The sequence below is a fragment of the Trachurus trachurus genome, assembly GCF_905171665.1.
Source record: "Trachurus trachurus genome assembly, chromosome: 5".
Taxonomy (NCBI): Eukaryota; Metazoa; Chordata; class Actinopteri; order Carangiformes; family Carangidae; genus Trachurus; species Trachurus trachurus.
Window position 1 is genome coordinate 20,860,713 of NC_139896.1, and position 15,289 is coordinate 20,876,001.

Consider the following 15,289-nt stretch of genomic DNA (forward strand, 5'->3'; position numbering starts at 1 on the left):
TGACCTCACTCTGAACTCAGCATACGTAGCGGTTTTGGTTCTCACCATTGCGTTGTGTAGTTTAACACACAAGGCAGACTTTCACTGTTGGCAATCTCGCCGTTTATTTTTCACATGGACTGACCTGGCAGAGGAATCAACATTACAGTCAGTCCAGTTCTTCTTCCCACACACACACAAGGGGAACTGCCCATTGGTCCGACCTCCCATTGGTTCGACCTCCCGTTACTCCGACAAAATCAACCACAAGTCGGACCAATAAGAGGTCGAACCACTGGGTGGTCCCGTTAGTTCGAACTGTCATCGCTACTTTCTGACGGGAGCGTGCCTATGTTCCCACAGCCCTATGTTCCCTCAGCCCTATGTTCCCTCTGGACTCTCTCTACCTATCTGGACTCTACCTATCTGGCCTGTCTAGCCTCTACCTGGTCTTTTTACTAGACTTAACCAACTCCTTTCTTCATTGCCTAAACCCAACCAATGGTGGGACCAAAGGGCTGAGGTGACATGGGCCTAATTTTCAGTGACAACAAAAGTTAGAAATGAGGGAACATAGGGCTCAGGGAACATAGGGCTGTGGGAACATAGGAATGACCCCTTTCTGACAAGCTCTTCCATTGACACGAGCATGCAACTTTCTCTCTCTCTCTCTCTGTGTGAGAGAACTCAGAGCAAAATAACGAGAATTACTGAAAGAGAGAGAGCTCTCAGAAACACACAGAAACGCACATCACACACACGCGGCCCAGAAAGGAGCCAGATCATGTCAGATAAATGCTGATCAAGATGTGTAAACTGATAATCAAAGCCCCCCCCTCCCAGAGTACAGAGTAAAAGAAATACACTTTTTTTTTTTCTCCCCCCCTCCGCTCGAGTGTGGCTGAACCTGGTCGGCTTGAGCTCACTTCACGGGCGCGAGCCTGCTGCAGCCGCCGCTCCTGCTGACAGCAGACTGAGAGAAAAAAAAAGTAAATTTCGCTTTGGTTAGGTTTAGGCAATGAAGAAAGGAGTTGGTTAAGTTTAGTAAAAACACCAGGTAGAGGCTAGACAGGCTGGAAGCATAATGAGCGTTATATGTTATTAATATGAAGTGCTTGTTTTGCAATTAATTATGCACATGATCCGTTTGATCCCAGAAAGGAAAAAAGGATCAATGCGCAGCCTCCGTTTCCTTCCTGATTGCGTCCGTCTGTCTGTTCGGAGTGGGAGAGAGAGAGAGAGAGAACCCAATCCACCTGTCTGTATACCTGTCTGTAATGTAAGTTTCAAGGTTTATGGACACTAATGAGCGCGCAGCAGTGCGTAAAAGTTGTGCGTAATGACAGCTCCTCGTTGGTGAAACACAATAAACTGCACCTCTTCTTCCACGTGTGTCTTATTGACAGGTGGAGCCTATATGAATAATTATATAAATGCATAGTGAACGGTAAGAATGGAGAGTTGGACTAATGCTAACTAGTCCAGTTCGAACTAATGAGGACCTCCCATTAGTTCGAACTCTCATTACTCCGATTGTCGGACCAATGGGAGTTCGAACCAATGGGAGTTCGAACCAATGGGAGTTCGAACCAATGGGAGGTCGAACTAATGGGAAGTCGGACTAATGGGAGGTCGGACCAGTGCCATGGACCCACACACACACACATACACGGCTGAAAAATGTAGAATGAAAAGAAAGTGCAGGTTAGCTAACACATGTAGCCCTAGCCATTTTGTAAACAAAAATAAGAGAAAAACACCGTCAACTTTTTATGAAAAAGGATGTGCTCGACCGTTCAGGAGCTATATGCTTAAAAAAATACAACTTAAACCACCCGTTTTGTATTAAAATTAAAGAAATTAATATAAAACAATGGCGGAGCTCGTAGCTTGTGCACCTACCAGGGAGACAGCGAGGTCCGACTGCTGTTACCCCCCGGGGTGCACAACCCTAATCCACAGGGGTGCTGCATTTAATTACCATAGGACATACAAGTTTTTGTGTTGTGTGGTGAGTTTTTATGGAATCAACTCTGTTACACAACAGATACCTTTTCAGATACCTTCTAAAAGTTTTGTCCCGTATGCCATAAATGATTGGACTTATAGATCGTGGCAGCATCTGTACAATAACATAACTAGCAAAGAGAGAGTCACTGTAATTCTTGGGGAACCAAAGCCGCAGAGCCTCTTTCAACTGGGGGCCCACATATGTTGCCATACAAAGCAGCACCTGAAACCCATGGAGGAGGATTGTGTTTCTAGCTTTTTTAGCATCTTTGCTAGCTGTTTTAGCAGTGAAGAGAATTCTGAAGTAAGTGTAAAAAATTACAACCCAAACTATAACCAGATAGACAATATAGGTGATGTCCCTCTTCTTGATAATGAGGGGATTTGGGAAGACAATTTGTCTGAGGCAGAAGACCCGGGAATGGAAGAAGTCCAGTGGTTCTGTGGACAAGGTGATGAAGAGATCAGGAAGAACAGACAACATGCTGGTCACCCAGATTGAACCAATCAGCTTCAAGGTCCTCTTGACAGTGCAGATCTGCATGTGGCGAAGGGGGGCACAGATGGCAATGTAGCACTCCACAGCCATGCAGGCCAGGTTCAGGGGAGTGTTTTCAGTGGTGAACAGGGCCAGGAGGATGAAGGTGCAACAGAGAGAAACATTGAGTTTGTAGATGGTGTAGCTGAGGACGAACAGCATGACAGACAGCGTCAGCTGGATCATGTCGTTGACCACCAGGTGAATAAAAAGGATATACCGTGGATTTGTGTAGAAGATCTGGAAGGGGGGGGGTGGATGTGAGAAGACAGACAAGGTTTAAAAACACCCTGAACTCATTAAAATTGTGATTTTGATACAAGGAAGTGTTGCAATGGTTCTACTTCAGGCCTAATACATTTGGGACAGATTAGTTCTAGGTTAATATAGAGCACAATTCCTTTATACTTTCAATATTAGCAAAATACAACTTCTGGAGCAGCTGCCTCAACATTCACAACTGCGAAATCACTGTAAATACATTAATGTCCCCTTGACGATATTTGAAATACAAATGAAGTAAATAACACTCCTGAAGTCAAAACGCTGAGTGAAGAGGAATCAGTCAGTATCACTCATTCATCCTCTGTTCTCATCTCTCTTATTGCTGATGTAGATTCACTGGTGCTGCTGGGTGGGGGCTGTCGTCCTACTGATTAGCTCAGTTAACTCATTGTTACATGTCAAAGTGGTGTCAGACCTGGTGTTTGCAGAAGGTGTGGATTAGTCCTGCATTGATGTAGTTGATGGAGATGCTGAGAACCACAACAATCACATTCTTGGTCACAGCCTTAGTGAAGGAGTCACGATACTGTAAAACCACAGTCACATTGGCATATGACATGTTCATCTCTTGAAGGCTGAAAAAAAGAGAAATATCCCTCACTTATAAGTAAAAATTTACAATGATTATTGACATCTTTAAGATGATAATGATCTGATTTTTAGACGACCCTTCTTCTGCACTGGTTTGTGGAATTTGAAGTTTCACAGTAACAAACTTGATTCAGGATCTGGTGTTGTTCAGACTTCTCTACATCTTATTAAACTTCTAAGTGTAGCAAATGTAAGCACAATTTTAGTATGATTTTATTTAAAGCCCCTGTACAGACTTTTCATTTAGTGTTGATTTTGGCGGCCCCTGTGGACGAAAGCGGCGGAATGAAGACTGCATTTTCCACTGTCATGAAGACGTTTGTCTGGCCGGTGCGTGTAGATTTGTTTTGGAAATGTCGGCAAGAAGACGGGACTTGCTTTTTTTTTTTTAGCAGCGTAATGTATCTATTCGTATCGTTTTGTCAGTGGTCCCACCCGACCATGCCTTCCAGAGGTATAGAATTAGACTACTTAGAAATAGCGTATCTTCACACTGATGGGCTCATTTGCTGTTGTAGGTAACAGAGACACATCAGCAGAAACCAGAGACTTTTGCGTATCCAGTAAAAAGCTCCGTACAGGGGCTTTAAAGAAAAGTGACATTTATTCAGAATGTTCAATTTGTGTGAGAGGACAAATCCAATATGCAGCATGATTAATGAATTCAAGAAAAATACCTGTTCTTAAATATTTAAAGCAGGCATCTTCAAACTATTCCACAAAGGGCCAGTGTGGCTGCAGGTTTTTGTTCCAACCAGTCGAGAGCACAAAGCTTGACCAGTCAGCTGTCTGAGAATTATGATCAGTTGATTAAATGAGTCAGGTCGTGTGTGCTGCTGCTTGGTTGGGAAGAAAACCTACCTGGAAAAGTTCAGAGATGCCAAAGGCTTCAACTTTATACTAAATTAAACTTCAATTGCCATTTGATACGTAGTTCCTTAAGAAATATACACTACACATGGTAACCAGCTCCTGTTCATTTCTCATTCAACCCTGGTGAAATAAACTTCTTATCCAGCATAAACAGCAGTGGTAACATATCGTTGTGTCTTGAACAGTGACAGACAGACTGGGCCACATGACTGCTGCTTCATCATATTTTCTTTTCCCAGATAAATTGACGGAACCAGACACTGGTGACATGGCAGAGTTGCTAATCCTACATAAAGAACTTCAGACACATTTAAAGCTGCAAAATTAAGTGTGATAATGCAAAGAACAAACAATGCAACATTTTTAAATAGTTCTCAGTGTATTTTAACACACTTCTAACCATGTTCCAAACCTTCATAAAGGTGTCACAATAAGGCTAAGTCAGAAATTACAACATGATAAACAACTCTGAAAAGATCATCAGTCACTTCAGTTTAACCTGAGTATTTTTTTTTAAACTGTTGAACAAACTGGTCAAAACAAAGGCCAGCAAAAGAAAAGAACCAGGAAAAGGCCTGCATGAGTGTAGTGGTGCTGAAACTACAGCAAGATGCAACAAACCTTTTTGTTAGGTCCTGATGAAATATCGGTGGATCAGAGGTCAGCTCAGAGCTGCTGTGTAGTGACAGCAGGTGCAACTAACCTCAGAGCATTTACACCACTGTGCAAATACTGCGGCACAAGCGATATTCAGACTTTATACTTGGAGTGGTGGCAAATGTTTCAGGAGTACAGTATGGGTAGAAGGAAGTTGTGTGCGCGTGCGTGCGTGTGTGTGTGTTCCTTTTTCTTTTTGAGAACAGTTGGGTCATTTCTTGTTTCATCAGTTTCAAAACAAGTTTTTGGGGGTTGGAAAAGAAATTATAGAAGGTCAGCTGGATATATGATCAAAGTGAAATAACCACAACAAAACAAGAAGATCATGACTTAAAACAGAATCTTTATCAAATCATCAATTAAACCTTTTCTTTGTGGAACATCATAAACAAATTCAGCCTCTGTGACTGATCTTTGACCGAACATACGTATATTTTCCATCTCAACAGAGGAAGAGTTATTCAGATGTGACCTCACTGTGAACTCAGCCTACATAACAGATACCTTTTCAGATACCTTCTAAAAGTTTTGTCCCGTACGCCATATATGATTGGACTTATAGATCGTGGCAGCATCTGTACAATAACATAACTAGCAAAGAGGGAGTCAGTGTAATTCTTGGGGAACCAAAGCCGCAGAGCCTCTTTCAACTGGGGGCCCACATATGTTGCCATACAAAGGAGCAGCTGAAACCCATGGAGGAGGATTGTGTTTCTAGCTTTTTTAGCATCTTTGCTAGCTGTTTTAGCAGTGAAGAGAATTCTGAAGTAAGTGTAAAAAATTACAACCCAAACTATAACCAGATAGACAATATAGGTGATGTCCCTCTTCTTGATAATGAGGGGATTTGGGAAGACAATTTGTCTGAGGCAGAAGACCCGGGAATGGAAGAAGTCCAGTGGTTCTGTGGCCAAAGTGATGAAGAGATCAGGAAGAACAGACAACATGCTGGTCACCCAGATTGAACCAATCAGCTTCAAGGTCCTCTTGACAGTGCAGATCTGCATGTGGCGAAGGGGGGCACAGATGGCAATGTAGCACTCCACAGCCATGCAGGCCAGGTTCAGGGGAGTGTTTTCAGTGGTGAACAGGGCCAGGAGGGTAAAGGTGCAACAGAGAGAAACATTGAGTTTGTAGATGGTGTAGCTGAGGACGAACAGCATGACGGTCAGAGTCAGCTGGATCATGTCGTTGACGACCAGGTGAATAAAAAGGATATACCGTGGATTTGTGTAGAAGATCTGGAAGGGGGGGGGGGGGGGGGGGGGGGGGGGGGGGGGGTGAGAAGACAAGTTTTAAAAACACCCTGAACTCATTAAAATTGTGATTTTGATACAAGGAAGTGTTGCAATGGTTTACTTCAGGCCAAATACATTTGGGACAGGTTAGTTCTAGGTTAATATAGAGCACAATTCCTTTATACTTTCAATATTAGCAAAATACAACTTCTGGAGCAGCTGCCTCAACATTCACAACTGCGAAATCACTGTAAATACATTAATGTCCCCTTGACGATATTTGAAATACAAATGAAGTAAATAACATTCCTGAAGTCAAAACGCTGAGTGAAGAGGAATCAGTCAGTATCACTCATTCATCCTCTGTTCTCTTCTCTCTTATTGCTGATGTAGATTCACTGGTGCTGCTGGGTGGGGGCTGTCGTCCTACTGATTAGCTCAGTTAAAGCAGATATCAGCTTCACGGCCGTTTCGGCTAATGCTGCGTTCAAGGCAGGCTTTTGAAACCGTAAGTTACAGCTTCAAGTCACAACTACGACTTGGTAGCGTTCCAGGTAACCCGTAGCTCGTGTTTTTACCATCCTGTTGTCTGTGAAAGTTCCCTATAACGGCCACTCGTAACTTCCGACCCGTGAACTCGTACCAGATCGAACTGGTATGACTTCACAGGAAGGAAAAACACAAGTACGAGTTTCTTTGAACGCACCATGAGTTAGCAGCCCCCGCCCTTGTCAGGCATCAATTGGTCCTCGTGCTACGTCACCACATTCACGCGCATCCCTTGGCTGCACACACAGCCCTTCATGCCGTTCTCTCTCCTCATTGGATAACACTTGTATCCCACAAGGAAAATTTTCTCCTCGGGTTACAGCAGAGCAGAGTGACGGAGAGACTCGTGTTTAGGCTGAAATACTTCATGTAAGTGATTGCTGACGGAAAATAGGACTATTTAGGACATATATTAACAAAAACATTCCACTGATATCTGCTTTAACTCATTGTTACATGTCAAAGTGGTGTCAGACCTGGTGTTTGCAGAAGGTGTGGATTAGGCCTGCATTGATGTAGTTGATGGAGATGCTGAGAACCACAACAATCACATTCTTGGTCACAGCCTTAGTGAAGGAGTCACGATACTGTAAAACCACAGTCACATTGGCAGATGACATGTTCATCTCTTGAAGGCTGAAAAAAAGAGAAATATCCCTCACTTATAAGTAAAAATTTACAATGATCATTGACATCTTTAAGATGATAATGATCTGATTTTTAGACGACCCTTCTTCTGCACTGGTTTGTGGAATTTGAAGTTTCACAGTAACAAACTTGATTCAGGATCTGGTGTTGTTCAGACTTCTCTACATCTTATTAAACTTCTAAGTGTAGCAAATGTAAGCACAATTTTAGCAGGATTTTATTTAAAGAAAAGTGACATTTATTCAGAATGTTCAATCAGTCGAGAGCACAAAGCTTGACCAGTCAACTGTTTGAGAATTATGATCATTGATTAAATGAGTCAGGTCGTGTGTGCTGCTGCTTGGTTGGGAAGAAAACCTACCTGGAAAAGTTCGGAGATGCCTGATTTAAAGGCTTCAACTTTATACTCAATTATACTTCAATTGCCATTTGATACATAGTTCTTTAAGAAATATACACTACACATGGTAACCAGCTCCTGTTCATTTCTCAGTCAACCCTGGTGAAATAAACTTCTTATCCAGCATAAACAGCAGTGGTAACATATCGTTGTGTCTTGAACAGTGACAGACAGACTGGGCCACATGACTGCTGCTTCATCATATTTTCTTTTCCCAGATATATTGACAGAACCAGACACTGGTGACATGGCAGAGTTGCTAATCCTACATTAAGAACTTCAGACACATTTAAAGATGCAAAATTAAAGTGTGATAATGCAAAGAACAAACAATGCAACATTTTTAAATAGTTCTCAGTGTATTTGAACACATTTCTAACCACGGTCCAAACCTTTACAAAGGTGTCACAATAAGGCTAAGTCAGAATTACAACATGATAAACAACTCTGAAAAGATCATCAGTCACTTCAGTTTAACCTGAGTATTTTTTTTAAACTGTTGAACAAACTGGTCAAAACAAAAGTCAGCAAAAGAAAAGAACCAGGAAAAGGCCTGCATGAGTGTAGTGGTACTGAAACTATAGCAAGATGCAACAAACCTTTTTGTTAGGTCCTGATGAAATATCGGTGGATCAGAGGTCAGCTCAGAGCTGCTGTGTAGCGACAGCAGGTGCAACTAACCTCAGAGCATTTACACCACTGTGCAAATACTGCGGCACAAGCGATATTCAGACTTTATACTTGGAGTGGTGGCAAATGTTTCAGGAGTATGGGTAGAAGGAAGGTGTGTGTGCGTGCATGCGTGCGTGCGTGTGTGTTCCTTTTTCTTTTTGAGAACAGGTCATTGAAAGTCTTTGGGGGTTGGAAAATAAATTATAGAAGGTCAGCAGGAAATATGATTAAAGTAAAATATCCAAAACAAAACAAGAAGATTATGACTTAAATCAGAATCTTTATCAATTCATCAATTAAACCTTTTCTTTGTGGAACATCATAAACAAATTCAGCCTCTGTGACTGATGTTTGACCGTATATCTCAACAGAGGAACAGTTATTCGGATGTGACCTCACCGTGAACTCAGCATACATAACAGATAGCTTTTCAGATACCTTCTAAAAGTTTTGTCCCTTACGCCATATATGATAGGACTTATAGATCGTGGTAGAATCTGTACAATAACATAAGTAGCAAAGAGGGAGTCAGTGTAATTCTTTGGGAACCACAGTTGCAGAGCATGTTTCAGCAATGGTTCTGCATATGTCGCCATACAAAGCAGCACCTGAAACCCATGGAGGAGGATTGTGTTTCTAGCTTTTTTAGCATCTTTGCTAGCTGTCGTAGCAGTGAACAAAATTTTGAAGTAAGTGTAAAAGATAATAAACCAAACTATGACAAGATAGATAATATAGGTGATGTCCCTCTTCTTAATGATATGGGGATTACGAAAGGCTGTTTCCCTGAGGCAGAAGACCCGGGAATGGAAGAAGTCCAGTGGTTCTGTGGCCAAGGTGATGAAGAGATCAGGAAGAACAGACAACATGCTGGTCGCCCAGATTAAACCAATCAGCATCAAGGTCCTCTTGACAGTGCAGATCTGTACATGTCGAAGGGGGATGCAGATGGCAATGTAGCACTCCACGGCCATGCAGGCCAGGTTCAGGGGAGTGTTTTCAGTGGTGAACAGGGCCAGGAGGATGAAGGTGCAACAGACAGAGACACTGAGTTTGTAGACGGTGTAGCTGAGGATGAACAGCATGACGGTCAGAGTCACCTGGATCATGTCGTTGACCACCAGGTGGAAAAACAGTATATACCGAGGATTCATGTAGAAGATCTGTAATTAATAAAATATTTTACTACAATACATTGAAGGACTTTGACTGAGGACAGTTTTATCAGGATATATCTAATTGAAATATTCTTTTTTAGCATGTGCATATAATGAACGGAGTACCTGGTGTTTGCGAAAGGTGCAAATGAGGCCTGCATTGATGTAGTTAATGGAGATACTGAGAACCACAACAATCACATTCTTGGTCACAGCTTTAGAGAAGGAGTCTCGGTACTCTATAACCACGGTCACATTGGCAGATGAGACGTTCATCTCGTCAAGGCTGAAGAAGAAAATCTGATGGTAAATAATGAGAGAAAACAATGGCTTTTGTGCCTGAGTGTTAAGATAATTCATTAAATTGGATGTCCTCTGAATTAAACAGGGAAGTGTTAAAAATGTTAATTTTTGAATTATGTTTTGAATTATTCCTACACAATTTGAGAAAAAGCCTCAATGGTGAGTCAGATATACATTGTTTCAATGGGATTAGCAGTATTTATTTAGTATTTATCTTTAGTGTCCATTATAAATCATGTTCACATGAAAAAACTGTCTCAATTTTAGAAACTGCTGGAGTGAATTAAAACCATGCATTATTATTCAGACAATCAGAGAAGAATTATTTGATCAGGTCAACTCAACATTAAACATTCAGTGTCCTTAAAGTGAAAGAAATTATTCCTTTCAGTCATTTCTTAAGTGTCTGTTCAGTCAAGATCGTTTGTGTCTGAAGTTTTGCTTCATCCAACAGTCTCAGAGCAGAACTATGAGAATCAGAGTAAGGGATAAGAATTTCAATAACAAACTTTGCAAATGAAAGTGAAATAAATAAATACATTATACATGAGTGAAACATCTATGAACGGATGAAAGAGGATCAATTGTGCTCGAATATGGAACATGAATGGTGAGAAAGTCAAGCCATTATTGTTTCAATACTTCATTCATTTCTAATGTGACATGTTTGAAGCCACATGACAGCACAGAGCTTACCTGTGCTTACCTGTCAAAGTATTTACATCGCCACACCAGCAAGCAGCTTCAGGGAAGTATCAGACTTTATGTGGTTCGGTTAGAAATTGTCAAAGGATTTGTGAGTGCGCGCCCGCATGCATGTGTGTGTGCACCTGCAATATGAAAGTACGTGTAAGACTGCACAATATACAAAAAAATCCATCATATTCTGATTAAATTGGCTTTTGCATGTTTACTTTTAGTTTTCACTTAAACTATGAAATTAATGATGTGACTTGTGTTGGTCCCCACCACCCAACCCCACAGGTGGTATCTATCTATCTATCTATCTATCTATCTATCTATCTATCTATCTATCTATCTATCTATCTATCTATCTATCTATCTATCTATCTATCTATCTATCTATCTATCTATCTATCTATCTATCTATCTATCTATCTATCTATCTATCTATCTATCTATCTATCTAAAAAACTGTCAAACATATAAACTCAGAATCAGCTGTAAACACTTTAACAATTGTCTACCTTTTCACCAAAAGTCCCCATCCCAACCTCTGTATAAAAAAATATATAGTTTTAACTGGCAAAGGCCAGAGGTCAAAACTGTCAGGATTCATGGATGGATGCCAGTAACTTGTAGAGTTCTCCAGTGTCAAATTCTCCAGAATCAAACCTCAGGGAATTTGTTCATTCAGATTTTACATGTTTATGAAACATTATCATGGGTGGTGTTGTGTAATACTGATTGTGAACAAGGATTTCCTCAGTTCGGGCACCCTGGTGTTCACCTGGAAGAAAACAAGCCACTTAGAGGGTTCAAGGCCAACTTCCCTTTCAGTCTTGAACTGTCCCTGTCAAATTACGTAATAACGAAACATAAAGAAAAAAGCATTCCATCAGTTACTGTAATGTTCAGATTACAGGTCGACTGATACAGAGGTCATATCCAAATCTGATATTAGTTTATTACAGATACTATCAACATACTTATTCTCATGGACACGATGTGTCAGTAATGTCAAATATTCAGGACTTAAGGACAAACCTATTAACCCTTCATAGGTCAAAGGTTAAGGTCTGTATGGTACTTCCCCATAACTTAAGATTTTAAAAATCACTTTTCAAACTTCACACTGGTTCATATTTTCTGCCTCTGGATATACAGAATGAAGGGTATGACCATGAGATGGTGATTCTAGTCTGCTTCTCGTTTCTGGTCTTAATTCTGTTCAAAACAGAGCTGCACTGTACCTGATCACATCCAAACAAACTCTCACTTGATTTTGATTGTTTAGAAAGTTAAACTAATGGGTGGAAGGATGTATTATAAAGGGGAGTGGAAGGGTGAAGAGCTGTGTTTGTTGTATTGGGAGGAGGTAAAAAAGAAGTGTGAAGTAATCTGCACTCTGATGAATATTTCGTTTTGATGTCTCTGTTTCCTGTAACTTTTTTCCAACCAAGAAGCAGAAATTCATAGTTTTTCTGTTTAATGACTCAGTTACACTCTCTTCACTCTCCAAAGTTTTTCACCTGCCTGTGTTAACTTACTCTTGTCAAGACTTCTGTTGCACTTTCCACAGGAAGGACCTCTGGGACCTGCTGACATTTTCACTAACCCTCGGTGTATTGAGGAAGTGAGTCACACTACAGGATACAGAACAAGAAACCATCTCATCTGCCCTCATTAGGCCCAATGTTAAAGGTCACACACACACTCTTGGGTAGCTTGTTATGAACGTGCAGTACACACACATACACACGCAGCATCAAAGGGATTTATTAGACATGTCTTCTGAGAGAGTTTCTCATCGTTCTCATTAAATAATCTTCAGTTACACTGACTGTTTTAGCTGTGACATTTAAGATGAGCATTAAATCAAAATGTCTTTTTTTAGTAAATTAAAAACAAGTTGCCTCATTGTTAGTAGAGAACAGCTGATTAAGCAACAAGGTTGTTTGTAGAGAGACATACAGTATTCACTGTGGACTGTTAGTCCAGCAGGGCCATAGTCTTCCTCACCTCACTCACTTGCTCTTTGATGAACTTCAACTTTAAAACAAACAGGAACTTTGGAGCAAATCAGATCTTGTTGTGATGACAAAAAGTTTTCCTTGAAGTTGTTACATCATGTACAGTAACATCATCATCTGTTTGTCATTTTCAGCAGCTTCAATTTTCTGCTTTTATAATGAATCCATCAAACTCACTTGAATTTTCCATATTGTGCAAACCAACAATTACAGGACATGAGTAGTCGATTGATAAGGGATTTAATTAAAAATTATTGTCCAACATTTTTGATCATCCAATAATATATTATATGTTCAAGCAAACGGGTTAAGATTGTTGGTCACAAAAAACAGGATACTGTATGTGATGAGGTAGATGTGAAGGGTCTTCTTATTTCCTGAATCAATTTATTTAAAATGTGAAATATGTGGGATTTGTTCACTTTATTCTGTAAATTATTAACAGTAATTCACTGCAGCCCAACTGCCATTTACCAAACTCACCAGTCTCAGTCAGACTTTTTTCTTCCTCTAAGTTTTGGTTGTTAAAGAGAAAGAAACTTCTGGAACAAACACGTCTTGCATCAGAGTCTGTTGAGAAAATGTGTTTAATGTCATCGTCAGTAACGACGCTTCTGTTTGCTCCCTGTGGAGCTGCTCTTAAATCCACCAGGAATTAGCTCTGATCCTTCAAGTGTTATGACTTCTTCAAAAAGAAAAAAAAAAAACTTAATAAACCTATTGAGAATAGACTTTTGTCCCCTGGATTCATATCACTGTTGAAAACTGAGTTGCAAAAAAAGTGTCTCATAATGAAAAGTTTAGTGGAATGGTTTGAGTTCTTTATAGTTCATCAACCACTATTTCCTGTTTTTACCCTGTTTTAAAATTGTTAGTGATCTCAGTTTTGGATTATGTGTTTTAATTTCATGTATTAGTTTTTCAGAAATGAACGTTTTTTTTTTAAATATTGTATATTATTATATTTTATTGTTATTTGTGGTTTAATAATCCCACACCAAAGGCTGCGGAGGTCACAGGTAAAAAAGTCACTGTTGACACTCTCACACAGCAGGAGAAAACAGGTATCCTTCGTTAAACTTTGTCTAACTTGTCCTAACACACACAGTCTTTACTCAACATCATGTGGCCTCCGTTGATCCATCACGGACCACCAGAGGTCATCTGATCTGCCCTCCGAGCTGCTGTTTTGACTAACTGGCACTTCACTAACATGAACACTGTAATATTGTGCTGTCTAAGGCTATTTAGAAATCCATCCATCCAATCCAGTCCATGGAGGAACAGCGTGGCTGGGCTGACGGCAAGAAACTTGACTCAATGTGCACAAAGTGATAAGTAAAGGAACACGGGCTGAGTTGAACGTGTTGAGTGTGTGAGCTGTCCTGCTTGACCACCCGAGCCTGTGTGTCCGCCCCCCGCACCGCAGCACTCGCCGAGGGGGAATCCAGTGAGTGCGCCACTGCAGGGCCGGAGCAGAGCAGCCGGCGGCCAGGTGTCCCTTCCCCCATCCTAAGGCCCTGGCCCTGAACTTGAGTAGCCAGCCTCCCCTTTTTATTCAAAGACTGGACTGTTTTAATGGCAACAGTTGTTTTACAGCAATTTTTTACACAGACATTTTAATTAAAAGTAAAACAACTTTCAACTCTGTGTAATTTCCCTGTGCCTTTCTTAACAAGTTGAAAATTGCTGGGATAACAGGACCTCACATTATTTTGTAACATTTCAAAATTTTCAATTTTCCTTTGATTTTTAATTATTTAAAACAAAACTGCAACTTTTTTTTTGCAACTTTCGCTGTCTCCCGCAATTTAATCGCAACAAAAGCCCTTAAAACATTGCAACATGCATTGCAATTTTTTCAAAATGTGGCCGCAAAATCAGGCATTTTAGGCCGCAACAATCACAAAAAAAGCCTGCGAAATCCTGGAGGGACTATAAAGTAAAATGATGAAGGGTCCTCTTCTCAGTGATGTTATGAAAAACACCTCTGGCCATTATTGAGTGTTTTGTCGTCCCTTTTCCTCCTGTTGTTTTGGTAAAAACAATAATATTGACTTGAACCTAGTGATGAGAACCAAGCCTGTTTTCTATAGGCCTTTTCTTGAAAATTGCATATTCATAATAAAGTATATCTCTGCAACCACAAGGTCTATTTGAATACTTTTGGTGTCATAGTAAAGGGAAAAAATTTAGAAATTGCCCCCCCCCCCACAAAAAAAAACAAAAAAATCATATTGTCCTTCAGAATGATGCTGCTAAAGCTCTGCAGTGGTTGATTCTGATAGAGTGAAGCAGTACAAAACTTGTACTGCTTCACTTTATTTCGGCACAACTTGGAACCACCTGCGACTATAAATTGTTTAATCTTCATTTTCACCCAATTTGCATAAACTAACTGAAAAGAATCAACCGGGACTAAATAACACCTACTTTCTAGGCCCTCTTATCTGTGTCCCTCTGCACTGACCTGCTTATTTGGGTGCAGTTACGCCGGGCCCTATCTTTGCCGCGGATTGGTTGATTCGAGTGATTGACAGCTCTTTCGAACCTGGACACATCGCTCTGGATTGACAGTACTGGCAGCCAATAAGAATCAGTAGAATCCTGAAATGTGTGACATGCGGGCTGTTGTGTGCGGCGCTCGTAAAGGTCCCCCCCGGGTCGGTCGCAGC

At 40.6% G+C, this 15,289-nt stretch overlaps 3 protein-coding genes across 3 annotated transcripts; all 3 read right to left on the minus strand.

The window, feature by feature from the left end:
- Window positions 1-1,877: 1,877 nt before the first annotated feature.
- On the minus strand, window positions 1,878-3,377 carry LOC310986278 (odorant receptor 131-2-like; the record flags this gene model as incomplete). The annotated part of the gene is made up of 3 exons (XM_083972123.1): window positions 1,878-1,930; window positions 2,020-2,767; window positions 3,228-3,377. The coding sequence occupies 3 exons, from the start codon at window positions 3,375-3,377 to the stop codon at window positions 1,878-1,880; spliced, it is 951 nt and encodes a 316-aa protein (XP_083828249.1).
- A 2,029-nt stretch (window positions 3,378-5,406) lies between these two features.
- LOC310986279 (odorant receptor 131-2-like) lies at window positions 5,407-7,346 on the minus strand (the record flags this gene model as incomplete). The annotated part of the gene is made up of 2 exons (XM_083972124.1): window positions 5,407-6,174; window positions 7,197-7,346. The coding sequence occupies 2 exons, from the start codon at window positions 7,344-7,346 to the stop codon at window positions 5,407-5,409; spliced, it is 918 nt and encodes a 305-aa protein (XP_083828250.1).
- Window positions 7,347-8,835: 1,489 nt separating this feature from the next.
- LOC310986280 (odorant receptor 131-2-like) lies at window positions 8,836-9,873 on the minus strand (the record flags this gene model as incomplete). The annotated part of the gene is made up of 2 exons (XM_083972125.1): window positions 8,836-9,603; window positions 9,724-9,873. 2 exons carry the CDS (start codon window positions 9,871-9,873, stop codon window positions 8,836-8,838), a joined length of 918 nt encoding a protein of 305 aa, XP_083828251.1.
- Between the last annotated feature and the right edge of the window lie 5,416 nt (window positions 9,874-15,289).